The sequence below is a fragment of the Cherax quadricarinatus genome, chromosome 17, assembly GCF_038502225.1.
Source record: "Cherax quadricarinatus isolate ZL_2023a chromosome 17, ASM3850222v1, whole genome shotgun sequence".
NCBI lineage: Eukaryota > Metazoa > Arthropoda > Malacostraca > Decapoda > Parastacidae > Cherax > Cherax quadricarinatus.
In genome coordinates, this window is record NC_091308.1 from 49,372,589 (window position 1) to 49,392,387 (window position 19,799).

Consider the following 19,799-nt stretch of genomic DNA (forward strand, 5'->3'; position numbering starts at 1 on the left):
GAGGAGAAGAGGAGGAGGAGGAGGAAGAAGAAGATGTAATAATATTGTTCCCTTGAAGCAAGAAAAAAAAAAGTCCACCCCATGACAGTGACAAGATAAGGGGAGATAACATCTGATAAGAGCTGACTTTGATGAGCGTAAACGAGGGTAATATTACATGACCATCGCCCTCCCTTTGTTTTTGCTGGTACACAAACATTTCTGTCTGTCTATTTGTCTGTCTGTCAAGCTCCCTGTCTGTCCATCTAGCTCTCTGTCTCAGAGAGAGCCACAAGACTGTGTCATCACGTTTACTCACATCTTCAAGCAGAGTATAGCACTTTGTCTGGATTTCTTGGGTTATCCTAGGTAATTTACACTATGTATACTTGTATTTATGTGTACCTGTGAGACAGAGATAGGCAGACAGATAGAAAGAGAGACAGATTGAAAGATATAGAATGAGGGAGAAAGATAATTAGATAGAATGGAGGAGGGGAAGCAGCATCCGACCCCATTGTTTTGACAGGTGGGAGGGGGAGTGAGTAATGAGACAATATGTCACTTTGACAGCTGCCGACTTCTGACTCAAAACAATTATAAGCCACACACTCGCACACAAGACAAGGAGGAGGAGAAGGAGGAGGAGGAGAAGGAGGAGGAGAAGGAGAAGGAGAAGGAGGAGGAGAAGGAGGAGGAGAAGAAGGAGGAGGAGAAGGAGGAGGAGAAGGAGGAGGAGAAGGAGGAGAAGGAGGAGGAGGAGAAGGAGGAGGAGGAGGAGAAGGAGAAGGAGAAGGAGGAGGAGGAGGAGAAGGAGGAGGAGGAGAAGGAGGAGGAGGAGGAGAAGGAGAAGGAGGAGGAGGAGGAGGATGATTGTTTGTTTGTTTTTGTAAACAATATATTGATAATTATGTTTGTGTGCTTATTGTGTTGTATACAACGAGTGTATATATGTACATTGCACCTTACTTTGGTCTCATAGGCCACATAAGTTATGTGAAAAAATAAAATAGTGAAAAAAACAAAAAACCTTCAAATACAAGTAAACTAAAGTTTACTGGGTGAGCGGCAGTCGCCGCTGTTGCCATACGCGGCTCATTTTCTGCAAACTTCACGGCTCTATATCTCAGTAAGTACCGATGGCAAAAATTTTTTTTTGGACTAAAACACTCAGAAAAATAATCTTAACATTTTCATAAGAAAAAATAATTTTTTTTTTTTTTTGAATATTTGGCGACATAGAATGACAGTTTCAGAGAGGGGCCTGAAACAGTCAAAGGGTTAAGGGACTTCAATCTTTCTTCATACGGAAGATTTCTAATGATATGTATTTATTTTGTCATTCTTTGCTGAATGAATTTATGTCCATTCTGTAATATGGAGACCAGAACTGAGCTCCTTAATCTAGGTGAGGCCTTACTAATGATGTATAAAGCTGTAATATAACTGCTGAACTTCTGTTGGTTACACTTAATATAAATCCCAGTAATCTGTTTGCCTTATTATGTATGCTTAGGCATTGCTGTCTTGGTTTGAGGGTGCTCATTACCATAACCCCCAAATCCTTTTCGCAGTCTGTATGGCTAGGGTCTACAATATTTAGCTTATAAGTGCTAGGGTTATGAACATTCCCAAGCTTCAGAACTTTGCATTTATCTACATTGAACTGCATCTGCCACTTTTCGGACCAGGAACTGCGTTTGTCTACATCCTCCTACATACCAACAATAACTAAACCAACCATGCCTGGTTGGTTTAGTTATTGTTGGTATGAGAAGTGTGTTGTTCATATTGTTGATGAAATCAGTTACAGGCTGATCATCTAGTAAGCCAAGGTTGATGTTGAAGTCTCCAGCTAAGAGAAGGTGGTGCTTATTCATTTGTCTGTTTGTTATTAGTGACTTTAATTTCTCACTGAAATTTGGGATGTTTGTGTGAGGTATCTGGTAAATGGCACCGATTGTTATAGGTGTCTTAAAGTTTTTTACAGTAAAATTAGCAAAAATGTATTCCCCATATTCATCATTAAAGCAAGTGGTGCTAATACAAGATAATTGGTTAGAGTAATAGATTGCAATACCACCCCCAACTTGGTTTGGTCTGCAGTTGTGAATTGCTGTGTATCCTGGTAGAGGGTAGATATCTATTGTGTCCTGCTTAAGCCAGGTCTCAGTAAGAATAATGCAGGAGAAGGGTGTCTTTAGTGATTCAAGGAGTGCCAGGAGGTCATCATAGTGTTTGCTTAAGGACCTGATGTTGTAGTTAAGTATTGATAGGCTTTTAGCATTGTTTAGGATAGTGCTGGCTTGTGATGCTGTGTAATAAAGGCAGTTACTTTCCAATAGGTTTTGATTGGGTGTCAGATTATGTAGGTTTAGATCAGGGTCAACATGATCAATCATCTTCTAGGTTTAAATTATGGTTATTTATATCCTGAGTTATGTGTTGAGTTCTAGTACTGATATCTGTAGTGGTGGGAAGCTTGGATAAGTATATAGCTAGAGTATTTTGGTCGTATAGAGTATAGTCACTACTACACATAATGTAGTTGATGTTGTCTATGTGTTGTGCTGGAATGAACTAGAGTACAACTAGGTATAAACTAGTAATATAAAAATACAAATTTAAAATAGAACAAGACTCTCACTTGTAATTGCACTAAGGTCTTATATAATGACTTTTATGGAGTCTATGTTTTGAGCTAGAATGAGCTATAGTACAACTAGATTTAATCTATTAATATAAAAATACAAATTAAAAATAGCACCGGTCTCTCACTAGTAATTGCACTATGGTCTAATATAATGAATTTGGTATTGACTATAGTACAACTGAGTTTAATCTAATAATATAAAAAAGGCACAAGACTCTCAATTGTAATTGCACTAAGGTGTTATATAAGTTGTTTACAAGAATTAGAGTATAACTAGATTTAAATTGACAAGATAAAATATACAAGTTAATGTAGCAAAAGAATAAAAAAAGTAGAAAAAAAAAAAGATATATGAGGTAGTTGGTACTAGTTAGCAAAAGATAGTTAAGGGCCTTGAACAATAATATAATTGAAATATACACTAATTGCACCCACAATATAGTCACTAAGATATGAAAACAATCTTAGAGTAGGAATTATAATATAAACTTATAATATAAAAATACAAATTGAAATGGTACTTGCAATTGCACTAGAGTCTGGTATAGGTTGTTGACAAGATCAAGAGTATAACTAGATTTAAATTGACAAAATAAAATTCACAATTAAAGTACCAAAAGAATAATAGTAAAAAATAACAATGGTAATGTCTTGGTTATAATATGATAGTAAGAGGGTAGACAGGTACACAGGTACACAGATACACAGGTACACAGGTACACAGGTACACAGGTACAAAGGATAATATAAAGGTTGGAGTTGAATATACAAACTTGAAAATTTGGCAACAAAATGTTATGGGAAGTATAAAATAATGTTTAATGTATAAAAATAAAATTGACTGGTAGTAAATATGGTGTTTAATAAAATTTTAGTAAGTAATAATGATTACAAAAAAGTGAAAAAGTAATGTTTATTTCATTCAATATTGCACTGGTAGTTATACTAGAGGTTATATGGCAGTACAAGGTAATTAAGAGTACTCTAAGATAATAAATGTGGTATTAAAACAGGTGAAGGTAATTAGACAAGTAATGGTTATTAAATGTCAAAAATGTTAAGAGTAAATTGAAATTATAGTAAAAATGATAATTATTAATTTTAGTAAGTAATATCAATTGATAGCATTTAAAAAAATATGAGGTAGTAATATGGACAGAGAAAGTATCAATTCAGCTAATGTTTAAGCAAGCAATAGTAAATAAGAAAATTACATAAGGTGACCTATGCTTACTAGTAAAATCACAAAATGAGGTAGTTGATTATTTAATTACTAAGAGATTGTACAAGGAAATTTGAACAATAATGGAGCAAAACATACACTACACTACGTAGGCTTTTAAGTTGGACATTGTTTAGTTATTCTCTGTAAGATTAGTATCCCTGAGAAATCGTGATAGATCATTCTCGTTCGTGATTGTGTACAGTTGACCTACATTTTTTTCCTAACAAGAATTTTCCCATCCCGTGTGAAGCATTGGTGTATTGTGTCGTTATTCTCCTGCTTAAGTTGGCAAGGAGATGTTTGAGGGGAGGGTTAATATCAGAGTTAAGTGTTCTATGTATGTAATAGGTGCAATAATAAGTATGGATGTTTTGTATGGTGAGTAGGTTGAGTGTTTTGAATATTGGTGGAGTGTGCTGCCTGTAGTGAGAATTTGTTATCATTCTAACTGCAGCCTTTTGTTGGGTAATTAGTGATCTGAGATGGTTAATTGTTGTTGAGCCCCATGCACAAATTCCATAGGTGAGATAGGGGTAAATAAGAGAGTGATATAGGGCCAGGAGGGCTGACTGTGGAGCATAGTACCGTATCTTCGATAGTATGCCTACAGTCTTGGAAATTTTCTTAGAAATTTGTTGTATATGTGTATGAAATTTGAGTCTATTATCAAGGTGGATTCCTAAGAATTTTCCCTCTGTTAGCTTTGTGATAGGTGATCCATTTATCATTATGTTAAGAGGGACATCTGTAGCTCTGTTACCAAACTGAATGAAGTAGGTTTTGTCAATGTTTAGTGTAAGTTTGTTAGTCCTCATCCAGGTAGATATTTTCTGTAATTCGGTATTTACAGTATTGGCTAGCGTGACTGGGCTTGGGTGAGAGAAGACGTATGTAGTGTCATCTGCAAAAAGTGTGGGTTTGAGTAATTGCGAAGCATTTGGTAGGTCATTTATGTATACGAGAAAGAGAAGAGGGCCAAGGACACTTCCCTGTGGGACACCAACTGTAATTGGTTGTGCGGAAGAGTTTGCCCCATTTGCGTACACATATTGGCTTCTGTTGCTGAGGTACGACTTGAGGTAGTTGAGGGAGTGCCCTCTTATACCATAGTGTGACAATTTTATATGGAGCAAGTCATGGTCAACTGTATCAAAAGCTTTACGTAAGTCAATGAAGATCCCCAGTGCGACTTCTTTTTTCTCTATTGCAGTGTATATATGTTCTAGCATGTGTATAATAGCATCATTAGTATTTTTATTAGGCCTGAATCCAAATTGGCAGGGGTTGAGTATGTTTTGGGAGATGAGGTAGGAGTAGATTCGTTTATGAATTAATTTTTCGAAGATTTTTGAGAGAGGGTGTAAGTTGGATATAGGCCTATAGTTATACAACTCTGTTTGGTCTCCACCTTTATGGATCGGGGTGACCCTTGCTATTTTGAGAACTGTAGGGAAGGTGGAGGATTCAGTGGATTTGTTAAAGAGTGTTGCAATGATAGGTGATAGCACTTGTGACACCTTTTTGTATATAAAAGGTGGTAAGGTATTTAAATCTCCTGCCTTGTTTTTTTGTGCGTTGATAATAAGGGAGACTTTGTATGGGTTAGTCGGAGCTAGGAACAGTGTGTTCGGGTAGTTGCCAGTGAGGTAGTCATTTGGTGGGCTAGAACACATATACACTGCAATAGAGAAAAAAGAAGTCCCACTGGGGATCTTCATAGACTTACGTAAAGCTTTTGATACAGTTGACCATGACTTGCTCCATATAAAATTGTCGCACTATGGTATAAGAGGGCACTCTCTCAACTACCTAAAGCCTTACCTTAGCAACAGAAGCCAATATGTGTACACAAACGGGGCAAACTCTTCAGCACAGCCAATTATAGTTGGTGTCCCACAGGGAAGTGTCCTAGCCCCTCTTCTCTTTCTCATATACATAAATGACCTACCAAATGCATCACAACTACTCAAACCCACACTATTTGCAGATGACACTACATTCATCTTCTCTCACCCGAGCTCAGTCACGCTAGCCAATACTGTAAATACCGAATTACAGAAAATATCTACCTGGATGAGTACTAACAAACTTACTCTAAACATTGACAAAACCTACTTCATTCAGTTTGGTAACAGAGCTACAGACGTCCCTCATAACATAATGATAAACGGATTACCTATCACAAAAGTCACAGAGGGAAAATTCTTAGGAATCCACCTTGATAATAGACTCAAATTTCAAACACATATACAACAAATTTCCAAAAAAATTTCCAAGACCATAGGCATACTATTGAAGATACAGTACTATGTTTCACAGTCAGCCCTCCTGGCCCTATATCACTCGCTTATTTACCCCTATCTCACCTATGGAATTTGTGCATGGGGCTCAACAACAATAAACCATCTCAGACCATTAATTACCCAACAAAAGGCTGCAGTCAGAATGATAAAAAATTCCCACTACAGGCAGCACACTCCACCAATATTCAAAACTCTAAACCTACTCACCATACAAAACATCCATACTTATTACTGCACCTATTACATTCATAGAACACTTAATTCTGATATAAACCCTCCCCTCAAACGTCTCCTTACCAACCTCAACAGAACACACGACCATAACACAAGACACAGATCACTCTTTGATGTTCCTCGAGGCCATCTCACGCTATGCAAAAACTCAATGCACATAAAAGGCCCTAAAATCTGGAATTCATTACCCGTGAATATAAAAGAAATACTGTCTGTTTATAAATTCAAGTCTCTTCTAAAAAATCACTTACTCACCCACAGCTAAAGAAATACTGAATAACTGTATCTCATAAATTGTATCTTGTATATGTTTCTCATTATTGTATCTCATAAATGTCTAACCTGTGACCCAATCAAACTTTATTTTTTAATTACATTACCTAACAGAATACTCCATTCTACTGAATGCTCAGCAACACAGTAAATCACCATATGACCTGTCTTTGTAATACTCATTTGTGCCAAAGTGTTATCTGTTTACAATAATGTTTATACCAATGAATATATCATTGCTTAATTAATCTTAAGTTAATTTTAAGCCTGCTCATAATGCTCTGCATACAAGGGGCTTTGGCATGTTGCACTGTAATAACTTTGTACTTCACTGTATCATGTTCAAATTAATAAATAAATAACTAAATAAATAAATAAAAAGTATATATACGTCTTACGAGCCACCGTGTTTGACGTATATATACTCATAAATTCTAACGGCTTCAAATCAAGCAGGAGAAAGCTGGTAGGCCCACACTGTTTTTTTTAATTAAAATGCTGGTCTGTGTGGTCAGTGTGCACCATATAAAAAAAATCCTGGAGCACGCAGTGCATAATGATAAAAAAACTCCGACCATTTTTTTTAATTAAAATGCCGACTTTGTGGTCTATTTTTGTATAGTATTTAAGATTCTATTTTCGTTTTCTTGGTCTCATTTGATAGAATGGAAAACATATTGTAGAAATAGAGGTGATTTTGATTGGTTTTACTATAAAAAGAACCTGGAAATGGAGCTCAAAGTAGGGAAAATGTTTGATTTTTGCCTATGTTCAAAAGTAAACAAATGATGTCATTGTCCAATAAATGTCCAAATAGCCATTCTAATATACAATCATGAATGGGTTGACATTACTTATACAATTATTACAATATTGCAGTAGTCTGCATAACAGTAAATCTTCTATTGTTTGTTTGAATAAAAATTCAAAGTAGAAAGCAAGAGTAATATCAGAGGGGCCTGGAGACGTGACTGATGAACAAAGAAAATGTTATTTTAGAGCCAGGAATGTCTGCATTGTTCATTCTGGACCTTATTTTGAAATTGTCGTATTTTTTAATTTTCGTGAAATTGGCCATATTGCAAATTTCTGACCATGTTATTGGGTAGTTGAAATCGATAAATGGGCAGTTTCTTGTACTCAATCGATAGAAAAATGGAGTTCTAAAGAAATAGCTATGAGTTTGGTCGACTGGAACAATGGAATTAGCTCAAAATAGGGCTCAAAGTGGGCAATAGCGCCGATTTGTAAATATTGCCAAGGTCGCTTATTTTGCGAGAGCGTAATTCCGTCAGTTTTCCATCAAATTTCGATATTTTGGTGTCATTACTATCAGGAAAAGATTCTCTATCATTTCATAAGAAAAAATAATTTTTTTTTTTTTGAAATTTTGCAACACCAGGAGACACCTGAGGATTGGGGGTTGCGACAGTCACGGGGTTAAAAGGTCCCCAATGGAAATAAGTTACTTTGTCTGACTTTTTTGGGTTATCTTGGGTTCTCTACACATATGCTGCTATGTATGATAATTCTATGTAACTGTATTTGTGTATACCTGAATAAACTTACTTATTCTTCAACAACACCTTTTGTGGACAGAAATGTAGCATGGTCATGAAGTTACTAAGTTTATTTAGGTACAGGCATACATAAATACAATTATCATACATAGTGTAAATTACCTAGGATAATCCAAAAAAAGTCAAAGTGACTTATTTCCAGTTGGGTCCTTGAATGACACTCCTTGTTGGTGTTTATATGGAGTCTCTGTATTAAGGGTTTTTAACCTTTGGTTAATGTATTGTTTCAGGTAAAAATAGAAGGAAGGCTAGAAAAAGCACATCAGTTGATGGAGAGGGAATAAATTATCCACTTGACATCTGGTTTATTATAAGGTAAGCAAAGTATGTCCCAAATTTATGTCATAATCTCTCTCTTATTTAGACTTTCAAATTACAAACAGTATAAAAAGCTGTGCCAGTAGGCCTATTGGAGGGTTAAACTAATCTATAAAAGTGGTCTGGTAAAAGAGTGGATGGAATTGCAGAAAATTTACTAAGATTTTTGTGAAATGATAATTGATTTTGAAGATATGAGTGTGCCTGGGAAGAGACAGGTTGCGGCAGTGAAAACAACCAAAAAGAAACACATTTTGAAAGTACAGTAACAAAGAAACTTGTGAAGTGGGTAAGAGTAAAAAAAAATAAAAGTGTTACATGTATCAAAAAAAAATAGAGGAACAGAGAAGATGCAATAAAGTTTTTTTTTTTTTTTTTTTAAATTTTGAACACTATTAGTAACAAGGTGAACTACAATTAATTGTACATAGAAAAAACATTTCATGTTAGCATAAGTTGACCTGGACCATAAGATGGGGGAGTACACTCTGACTGTATTAATCAACTTGCATAACCCTTGCTACCAGCTGCTGGTATACTCAGACTCAACACATGGATGTAAACTGATTTTTTCTGCATCAGTATTCAGTACATGCAGTGTTGTCATATCTGAGGAAGCTGGTGATAATGGTTATATTTAAAATGTTTATCATCATGGACCTCACAGGTCTAACAAATAGGAATAAATTAACTGTTTTATGCCTATCAGTCAACACATGCATTGTTTCCATATCCTCTTTATCATCAGGGTTAATATGTGAGGAAACTGGTGACAAGGTTTATATACTCTATATAAACACTAACACTTATATGTGTTTAAAGCATAAGTTTTAAACTTTGCAGTGAAGAAGTGGTGGAGATGTCATGTTCGAAGATGTGTGGTGTAAATATTCTGCTGAGAATTCCAAATATAGAAGTTAATGGGAGTAGGACTTCGAAGAATATAATTCAGAGGGCTGAGAAGGGGTTGTTGTGAGGTGTTTGGGTACCTAGAGAGGATGGAACAAAACACGATGTCTGAGAGGGCATATTGTATAAATCTGAAGTGGAGAAGGAAGGGGGAGGGGGCAGCCCAGGAAGAGCTGGAGGGAGGAGGTAAAGGAGGTTTTGAGTGCTAAGGGCTTGAACATTCAAAAGGATGTAAGCACGTTCGAAAGGAGTGAGTGGAGGCACGTGGTTTTTATTACTTGATGTATTGTTGGAGTGTAAGGAAGGTAATATTAATGAAGGGATTCAGTGGAAACTGGTTAGCCAGACTTGAGTCGTAGAGGTGGAACATACATTTATTGCACTCTAAAAGATGGGTAGGGATGGTGTAGCTTGGAGGGTCATCTAAACTGTGATGTCAGCACACTTTTGGCAAAAGTCATCGACTAAATGATAGTGAATGTGTTTACTGTAGGGAAGTATAATTTCTCTTATTGTTAATATTACTTTTTTGTTCATCTTATAAACACAAACAGTTCTCGAGGTCTTTGGTTGTAAGGATACAGTATTCTAGCCAAATAAACATCTTTATCTTTACAATGGACATGATCATGATTCTATTAAGTAGGGAGCATAAAATGAAGCAGTTACTATATCTGATGTGCTTTTACAGAATATGTATTGAATAAAATGCCATCAAAAATTGTTGTATTTCTGAGTGAATGATTTATATTTTTATAGTTGAATAAAGTTAAAGTGTGAACTTATATTACAGTGAGTATCTTCGTCCAGAGGATGTAGGAAGATTTGCTACTACCTGCCAGGCTACATACTACGTCACCACTACTGCTAAATTTTGGTTTTCTATGTATAGAAGGTATTTCACCTTAATTTGCACTTTTTATACTTTAATTCTGATGAACTGCTTTTCGTTTTTCATATATTTTTTTTAACCACACTGGCTGTTCCTACCGAGGTAGGGTGACCCAAAAAGAAGAAATACTTTCATTAATAAAAAAAATGCCTAGGCATGCTAGTGGCTTTTTTTGTAATTAATATCTTATAATATGTAAACCACACATTGTAAGCTTTGCAAGGAAATAAACATTTTCATTTTCAGTAATTATATGACACATCTGTTGCCTCTCAAAAAATATGCACATCCAGACATCCTTTCATCAGTCTTTTATCTACGAACACGAGTCAAGCTGCTGTTATCATGCTGAGTATCATATCGTGTGCTTATCTGTTCTCTTTTTTTTAAAATATGTATTACCACTTTGACAATTTTCTTCTTCTTATTCTTTTTAGTAATCTTTACAGGAAAAGGGGTTACTAGCCCATTGTTCCCGGCATTTTAGTTGACTTTTACAACACGCATGGCTTATGGAGGAAAGATTCTTATTCCACTTCCCCATGGATATAAAAGGAAAAGTAATAAGACCAAGAACTATTAAGATAAAATCAAAGAAAACTCAGATGAGTGTGTATAAATAAACGTGTACATGTATGTGTAGTGTGACCTAAGTGTAAGTAGAAGTAGCAAGACATGCCTGTAATCTTGCATATTTATGAGACAGACAAAAGACACCAGCAAATCCTACTATCATGTAAAACAATTACAGGCTTTCATTTTACACTCACTTGGCAGGACGGTAGTACCTCCCTGGGTGGTTGCTATCTACCAACCTACTACCATAGGTGGTAAGTTACTAAATGCTGTAAAGAGCTTTTATGAGGATAGTGAGGCTCAGGTTAGGGTATGTAGAAGAGAGGGAGAATACTTCCTGGTAAAAGTAGGTCTTAGACAGGGATGTGTAATGTCACCATGGTTGTTTAATATATTTATAGATGGGGTTGTAAAAGAAGTAAATGCTAGGGTGTTCGGGAGAGGGGTGGGATTAAATTATGGGGAATCAAATTCAAAATGGGAACTGACACAGTTACTTTTTGCTGATGATACTGTGCTTATGGGAGATTCTAAAGAAAAATTGCAAAGGTTAGTGGATGAGTTTGAGAATGTGTGTAAAGGTAGAAAGTTGAAAGTGAACATAGAAAAGAGTAAGGTGATGAGGGTATCAAATGATTTAGATAAAGAAAAATTGGATATCAAATTGGGAAGGAGGAGTATGGAAGAAGTGAATGTTTCCAGATACTTGGGAGTTGACGTGTCGGCGGATGGGTTTATGAAGGATGAGGTTAATCATAGAATTGATGAGGGAAAAAAGGTGAGTGGTGCGTTGAGGTATATGTGGAGTCAAAAAGCGTTATCTATGGAGGCAAAGAAGGGAATGTATGAAAGTATAGTAGTACCAACACTCTTATATGGATGTGAAGCTTGGGTGGTAAATGCAGCAGCGAGGAGACGGTTGGAGGCAGTGGAGATGTCCTGTCTAAGGGCAATGTGTGGTGTAAATATTATGCAGAAAATTCGGAGTGTGGAAATTAGGAGAAGGTGTGGAGTTAATAAAAGCATTAATCAGAGGGCAGAAGAGGGGTTGTTGAGGTGGTTTGGTCATTTAGAGAGAATGGATCAAAGTAGAATGACATGGAAAGCATATAAATCTATAGGGAAAGGAAGGAGGGGTAGGGGTCGTCCTCGAAAGGGTTGGAAAGAGGGGGTAAAGGAGGTTTTGTGGGCAAGGGGCTTGGACTTCCAGCAAGCGTGCATGAGCGTGTTAGATAGGAGTGAATGGAGACGAATGATACTTGGGACCTGACGATCTGTTGGAGTGTGAGCAGGGTAATATTTAGTGAAGGGATTCAGGGAAACCCTTCTGGCAAGACAGTGATGGAGTGAATAATGGTGAAAGTTTTTCTTTTTCGGGCCACCCTGCCTTGGTGGGAATCGGCCAGTGTGATTAAAAAAAAAAAAAAAAAAAAAAAATTCAGGGAAACTGGTTATTTTCATATAGTCGGACTTGAGTCCTGGAAATGGGAAGTACAATGCCTGCACTTTAAAGGAGGGGTTTGGGATATTGGCAGTTTGGAGGGATATGTTGTGTATCTTTATACGTATATGCTTCTAAACTGTTGTATTCTGAGCACCTCTGCAAAAACAGCGATAATGTGTGAGTGTGGTGAAAGTGTTGAATGATGATGAAAGTATTTTCTTTTTGGGGATTTTCTTTCTTTTTTTGGGTCACCCTGCCTCGGTGGGAGACGGCCGACTTGTTGAAAAAAAAAAAAAATGTATTACCTATTAACAAACCTCTTTCTATACAAAGTTCAATTAAAGGCTGTGATAATTACTTATTATGCTTTCTACAACAGTGTCTCCCACTTTAGCATATAGGTCAATCACAATTGCTTTTTCACTTGATTCAAAACTCTCTAAACTCTCACAGAACATCTCCCAAAATCTCAATCTCTCTCTCCCAATCTCTCCCTCCTAAACTCCTCTCTTCCCCATACGCATAAACACTTAATATAACTCACTTTTTTTTTATTTTAATTCACATAATCCTTGAATTTATGCATTTATATTACCTCTTTTCCTTCCATAACTGATCCTTCAACATTACTGCTACTCCATCCTTAGTACAAATTCTCTTGGATACACCTGACTTAAACCTGTTTATTTCTCCCTACTGAAATTCTCCTACCCCCTTCAGCTTTATTTCACTTATGGCTAGAACATCCAGTTTCTTTTCATTCATAGCATTCACAATCATCTCTTTATCATCATCTGTACTACATACATGCATATTCAAACATCCCAACTTTACCCCTTTGAGGGTTCATCCCGTAATTCTATGGCTTTGAAGCCTGAGTCCAAGCCGTAGTTCTATGCCATGAGCTCAGCTCACTCAAATAAGCTGTGAGTGGTAAATTTGGGTCTAAATATGAAACAATGCATCCATGTGGTAAGCGTGCACCATATAAAGTAAATCCTGCAGCATGCAGTGCATAATGAGAAAAAAAATGAGACCGTGTTTTTGTATTAAAATGACGACTTTGTGGTGTATTTTCCTATGTTTTTGTTAGAATGGAAGATATATCACAGAAATAGAGATGATTTTGATTGGTTTTAGTACTGAAAATGGCTTGAATCTGAGCTCAAACTAGCAGAAATGTTCAATTTTTGCCAATGTTCAAGAGTAAACAAATGACATATACGTCCAATACACATCAGCTGCTGGGTCTGATGTGCGTTCACGAATGCATTGATATTATTTATACAACTATTACAATAGGGTATTGCATAATAGTAAATCTTCTGTTTTTTGGTGTGAATAAAAATTCATTAACTAATAAACAGAGGAAATGTTATTTTAGTGCCAGGAATGCCTGCATTGTTTATTCTGGACCCTATTTTGAAATTGGATTATTTTAAATTTTGTGTGAAATTGGCCAAATTACCAATTTCCAATCACTTTATTGGGTAGTTCAGATAGTTGATTGAGCAATTTCTTATGCTCAGCCGATTAAATGGAAGCATTACTAGCAAAATAACTAAGAATTTGGTTGACTGGAATAATGTAATTGGCCTAAAATGGGAGTCAAAGTGGGCAAAATAACAGATGTGTAAATATTGCTGATGAAGCAAAATTCGTGAGCGTAATTTTGTCAATTTGTCATCAAATTTCATACTATTTGTTTTATTACCTTCAGAAAAAGATTCTCTTCCATTTCTTAACCCTTTCAGGGTCCATCACGTAGATCTACGGCTTTACGTTCAGGGTCCAAACCATAGATCTACGCCAAAATTCTAGCGGCGTCAAATTTAGCGCGTGAAGGCTGGTAGGCCTACATCTGAGAGAATGGGTCTGGGTGGTCAGTGTGCACACCATAGAAAAAATCTGCACGCCCGCATGGCATTGTGGGAACGCCAGCAAAGTAGCTTTGTTCATTGTGCCTGGCGGCAAGGAAGCTCTCACTCCCCACCCACTCTCCGGGCGAATTCTGACTCTCCTCTTCACAACTTACAGTTCTAAAACTGATGGAAGTGGAGATGAAGACGAATTCTATGGTTTTGAACCATATGGTACCATTGTGCCATATGGTACAATGGTACCATATGGTACAATGGTGCCATGTCATACAATGGTATCATATGGTACAATGGTATCATATGGTAGAGTGGTACCATATGGTACAATGTACCATATAGTACATTGTACCATATGGTACATTATACCATGTGGTACAGGGACCCTAATGGAAATAAATCTGTCTGACTTTTTTGGGTTATCCTAGGTTCTCCAAACATATGCTGCTAAATATGATATTCTATGTAACTTTATTTGTGTATAACTAAATAAACTTACTTATGATGCCACATGCACTTGAGTAAGTTTATTCAGGTGTACAGAAATACAATTACATAGATTATCATACATAACAGCATATGTATAAAATCTTAGGATAACCCAAAAAAGTCAGGATGACTTATTTCCATAGTTATCCCTGTATCTGTACCATATGGTGTCCTGTACTGTATGGTACTCTGTACCATATGGCACCCTGTGCCATATGGTACCCTGTGCCATATGGTACCCTGTGCCATATGGTACCCTGTACCATATGGTACCATGTACCATATGGTACCCTGCACCATATGGTACCCTGTACTGCATGGTACCCTATACCATATAGTAAAATGTGCCATATGATACCCTGTAACATATGATACCGTGTACCATATGGTCAATAGGTGTTGGTGGCATGAGACACCAGCCAAGACTGAGTGAGTGGTGATACAAGCTAGCGACTGACTCCGCAGTTTCCGAGACAAAGTACTTTGTCATCCACCTCAAGGAACACATCAGGTTCCTGTACACTTGTAAATATATAATAGAACATTACTAATATACAAAATTTTTGCATATTTTTGTTGTAAACAACTGCTGTAAACAAAATAATAATGAAAATATTAGTGTGTTTATTGTGTTGAATACAACAGTACCATATTCAAATTCAAATTCAAAGTTTATTCTCTATAAGGATTACAATGCTGAGTTTACAGAATTTGGTTATTGTGTGGTTTACATGTAGTAAAATAATAATTACAGAGTGTACCACTAGAACACCTAGCATGGCTAGGCATTTCGGGCAGACTTATATTAAATCTTAAGTTTAAAATATTACAAAATTATGAGGTAAGTTGGTATTATGGCTAAGTGACTAAATACTAGTTGTGAGTTTAGCAATGTGAATACTTTTGTTTTGGCACTATACATAGTTTCAGTATTGGAGTATCACAGGCCAACTTATGACTAGTTAAGATTCATTATTTTGAGATTGAGATTGATATTTCTGTTTATGGTCAAATGGGTGAGTGAGTGTAAGTGTGAACCACCAGGTGGTATTCGTATTATTAGTTGACAGGGTGTATCAGGGAGATAAGATGTTTTCTGATGGTAATTTTGAAGGTGAATGTGTCTGCAGTTTTGGGATTTTCAGGTAGGGTGTTCCAGATTTTAGGGCCTTTGACATACATTGAATTTTTGTAAAGGTTTAGTCGGACACGGGGAATGTCATAGAGATGTTTGTGTCTGGTGTTGTGCCTGTGGGTTCTGTCACAACTATCAAGAAAGCGTTTTAGGTCAAGGTTAATATTGGAATTTAAGGTCCTGTAGATGTAGATTGCACAGTAGTAAGTGTGGATGTACTGAACAGGGAGTAAGTTTAGATCTATGAAGAGTGGGGGGGGGTGTTGCAAGGGATGGGATTTAGTGATTATTCTTATTGCGGCTTTTTGTTGGGTTATTATTGGCTTTAGGTGTGTTGCTGCAGTTGAACCCCAAGCACAGATAGCATAGGTGAGGTATGGATATATAAGAGAATGGTATAGTGTGAGAAGGGCAGTTTGCGGCACGTAGTATCATATCTTGGAGAGGATCCCAACTGTTTTGGATACTTTTTTGGTTATGTGTTGGATATGGGTGCTGAAGTTCAGGTTGTTGTCGAGGTATAGGCCTAGGAATTTGCCCTCATTATGCCTGGCAATTAGAGTGTTGTCGATCTTAATGTTAATTTGTGCATCTCCTGCTCTGCTACCAAACATAATTTAGTAGGTTTTGTCAATGTTAAGCATAAGTTTATTGGCTGACATCCAAGTCGATATTTTGATCAGCTCCTCATTAACAATGGTGTTGAGGGTGGCAAGATTAGGGTGAGAGATGACATAAGTCGTGTCGTCAGCAAAGAGAATGGGGTTCAGGTGTCGAGATACGTTTGGAAGATCATTGATGTATATGAGGAAGAGCAGGGGACCAAGGACACTTCCCTGCGGAACTCCAGTATCAAGTGGCTGTGTTGTTGATGCTGTGTCTTTAATGGTGACATACTGATACCTTATAGTAAGGTAAGATTTGAAATATGCAAGTGCATGGCCTCTTATACCATAATGGTCAAGTTTGTGGAGTAGGATCCCGTGGTCTACTGTGTCAAAAGCTTTTCTTAGGTCAATAAAAATTCCTAGTGGATATTCCTTATTTTCCAATGCTGTGTAAAGCAGATCTAGCATTTTTATGATTGCATCATTAGTGCTTTTATTTTTCCTGAATCCAAATTGGCAGGGGTTGAGTATGTTTTGTGACGTTATAAATGAATATAGTCTCCTGTGCACGAGTTTCTCAAAGATTTTGGATAGCAATGGTAAGTTTGATATTGGCCTATAGTTGTTTAAATCTGTAGGGTCACCACCTTTATGTATTGGTGTAACCCTTGCCGTCTTGAGTAATTTCGGGAAGGTGCTAGTTTCTAGTGACTTGTTAAAAAGTAATGAGATAGTATGCGAGAGGACATGGGCCACTCTCTTGTACAATAATGGTGGGACATGAGACAGATTCCCTGAGTTATTTTTAAGTGACTTTATAATCTCGGTGACTTCCGAGGGCTCAGTTGGAACAAGATAGAAGGAATTTGGGAAATTCCCATCTAGGTAGTCCCCGGCCTGGGCATTGGTATGTGGGATTTTATTGGCGAGATTAGAACCTATGGTTGAGAAGAAGTCGTTTATCTTGTTAGCTGTGTCAGTGGGTTGCAGTGGTGTTTCATTAGGTTTAGTTAGGACAATATTCTTGGTTTTTTTCAGTTTGTGGGTCCCTGGAATCTGAGAGAGTGTTTTCCAGGTCTTTTTTATATCTCCTCTTGTGTCAGTGAATCTACTGGAGTAGTATAGTTGTTTGGCTTTCTTTATTACTTTGGTGAGGACTGATGAATAGTGTTTAAGAATATCTTTGTGTATTAAGCCCTGTCTATATTGCTTTTCATATTGGTGTTTCTTGTCAATGGATTTCAGAATGGTGCTGGTTAGCCATGGGCAACCAAGCCGTTTGTTTGTGATCTGTTTCGTTTTTATAGGACAATGTTTGTTGTATAGTCTAAGTAGTTTGTTAAGAAAAATGTCTGTCCAGTCATCAATACCATTGGCCTTGGAGAATTCTGTAGGCCAGTCAACAGTCTCTAGGTCAGCTGTGAACTTCCTTATTGAGGCCTCATCATGGAGTCTAAATGAGACTTTGTTGTATTGAAGTGGTGGTTTACTAATGTTTGTCAAGAGGAAGGTAGGGTAGTGGTCTGTAGTGCTATCTGTGATTATCCCTGATTTAAGGGGGGCTAGTATATTGGTCCATATGTGGTCTATTATGGTTGCACTTGTCTCAGTGAGCCTGGTTGGTTTAGTTATTGTTGGTATGAGAAGTGTGTTGTTCATATTGTTGATGAAATCAGTTACAGGCTGATCATCTAGTAGGCCAAGGTTGATGTTGAAGTCTCCAGCTAAGAGAAGGTGGTGCTTATTCATTTGTCTGTTTGTTATTAGTGCCTTTAACCCTTTGAGGGTTTTGGTCGTACTAGTACGTTTTACGCGTAGGGGTTTTTGACGTACTAGTACTCATAAATTTTAGCAGCCTCAAATCTAGTGGGAGAAAGCTGGTAGGCCTTTATATGAAAGAATGGGTCTATGTGGTCAGTGTGCACAGTCTAAAAAAAATCCTGCAGCACACAGTGCATAATGAGAAAAAAAAACTTTGACCATTTTTTTTTAATAAATCAGCGACTTTGCAGTGTATTTTCGTATGGTATTTATTGTTGTATTCTAGTTTTCTTGGTCTCATTTTATAGAATGGAAGACATATTACAGAAAATGAGATGATTTTGACTGGTTTTACAATGAAAGGTGCCTTGAAATTGAGCTCAAAGTAGCAGAAATGTTCGATTTTTACCAAACTTCAAAAGTAGACAAATCGTGCCAAGCGTGCAATACACGTCAACTGGTGAGTCTAATATTCTTTTACAAGTGCACCAATAATATTTATACCATTTTTTACACTAATTCAGTAGTCTGCATAACAGTAAATCTTATATTTTTTGTGAGAATAAAAATTCAAAGTGGAAAGCAAAAGAATATAAGAGGGGCCTTGAGACGTGACTAATGACTAGAGGAAATATCATTTTAGTGCCAGGAATGTCTTTCTTGTTTATTCTGGACCCTATTCAGAAATTGGCATCTTTTGAAATTTGTGTGAAATTGGCAAAATTGCTAAATTCTGACCACTGTACTGGATAGTTGAGTTTCATAAATGGCTGGTTTCTTGCACCCATTCGATAGAAAAAATGGAGTTCTAGCGAAATATTCATGTTTTTTGTCGACTAGTACAGTGAAATTGGCCAAAAATGGGGCTCAAAGTGGGCAAAATCGCCGATGCGTAAACATCACCGAGACCGCTAACTTTGCGAGAGCATAATTCCGTAAGTTTTCTATCAAATTTCAAACTTTTGGTGTCTTTATGATCGGGAAAAGATTCTCTATCTTTTCGTAAGAGAAAATAATTTTTTTTTTTTAAATTCGGCCGACCCTGAGAACGAGTTTTGGAGAGGGCCTGTCGACCCTCAAAGGGTTAATTTCTCATTGAAGTTTGGGATGTTTGTGTGGGGTATCTGGTAAATGGCACCGATTGTTATAGGCGTCTTAAGGTTTTTTACAGTAAAATTAGCAAAAATGTATTCTCCATATTCATCACTAAAGCAATTGGTGCTAATGCAAGATAATTGGTTAGAGTAATAGATTGCAATTCCACCCCCAACTTGGTTTGTTCTGCAGTTGTGAATTGCTGTGTATCCTGGTAGAGGGTAGATATCTATTGTGTCCTGCTTAAGCCAGGTCTCAGTAAGAATAATGCAGGAGAAGGGTGTCTTTAGTGACTCAAGGAGTGCCAGGAGGTCATCATAGTGTTTGCTTAACCCTTTCAGGGTCCGTCCCGTAGATCTACGGCTTTACAGTGAGTGTCCAAACCGTAGATCTACGCCATGAGCTCAGCTCACTCTGATAAACTGTGAGTGGTACATTTGGGCCTAGA

General features: G+C 37.0%; 1 protein-coding gene across 11 annotated transcripts in view; it reads left to right on the forward strand.

Moving 5' to 3' along the window:
- Positions 1 to 19,799, forward strand: part of fsd (transmembrane protein fates-shifted) — a 341,565-nt gene that overhangs the window by 105,890 nt on the left and 215,876 nt on the right. For all 11 annotated transcript variants that reach the window (XR_011392114.1, XM_070085985.1, XM_070085987.1 and 8 more), the window contains 2 exons: positions 8,478 to 8,562; positions 10,268 to 10,369. Coding sequence is in view for 10 of the 11 variants with exons in the window: in XM_070085985.1 (XP_069942086.1) it covers positions 8,478 to 8,562; positions 10,268 to 10,369 (187 nt within the window). In the remaining variant the exon portion in view is untranslated. The remainder of the gene's footprint in view (positions 1 to 8,477; positions 8,563 to 10,267; positions 10,370 to 19,799) is intronic.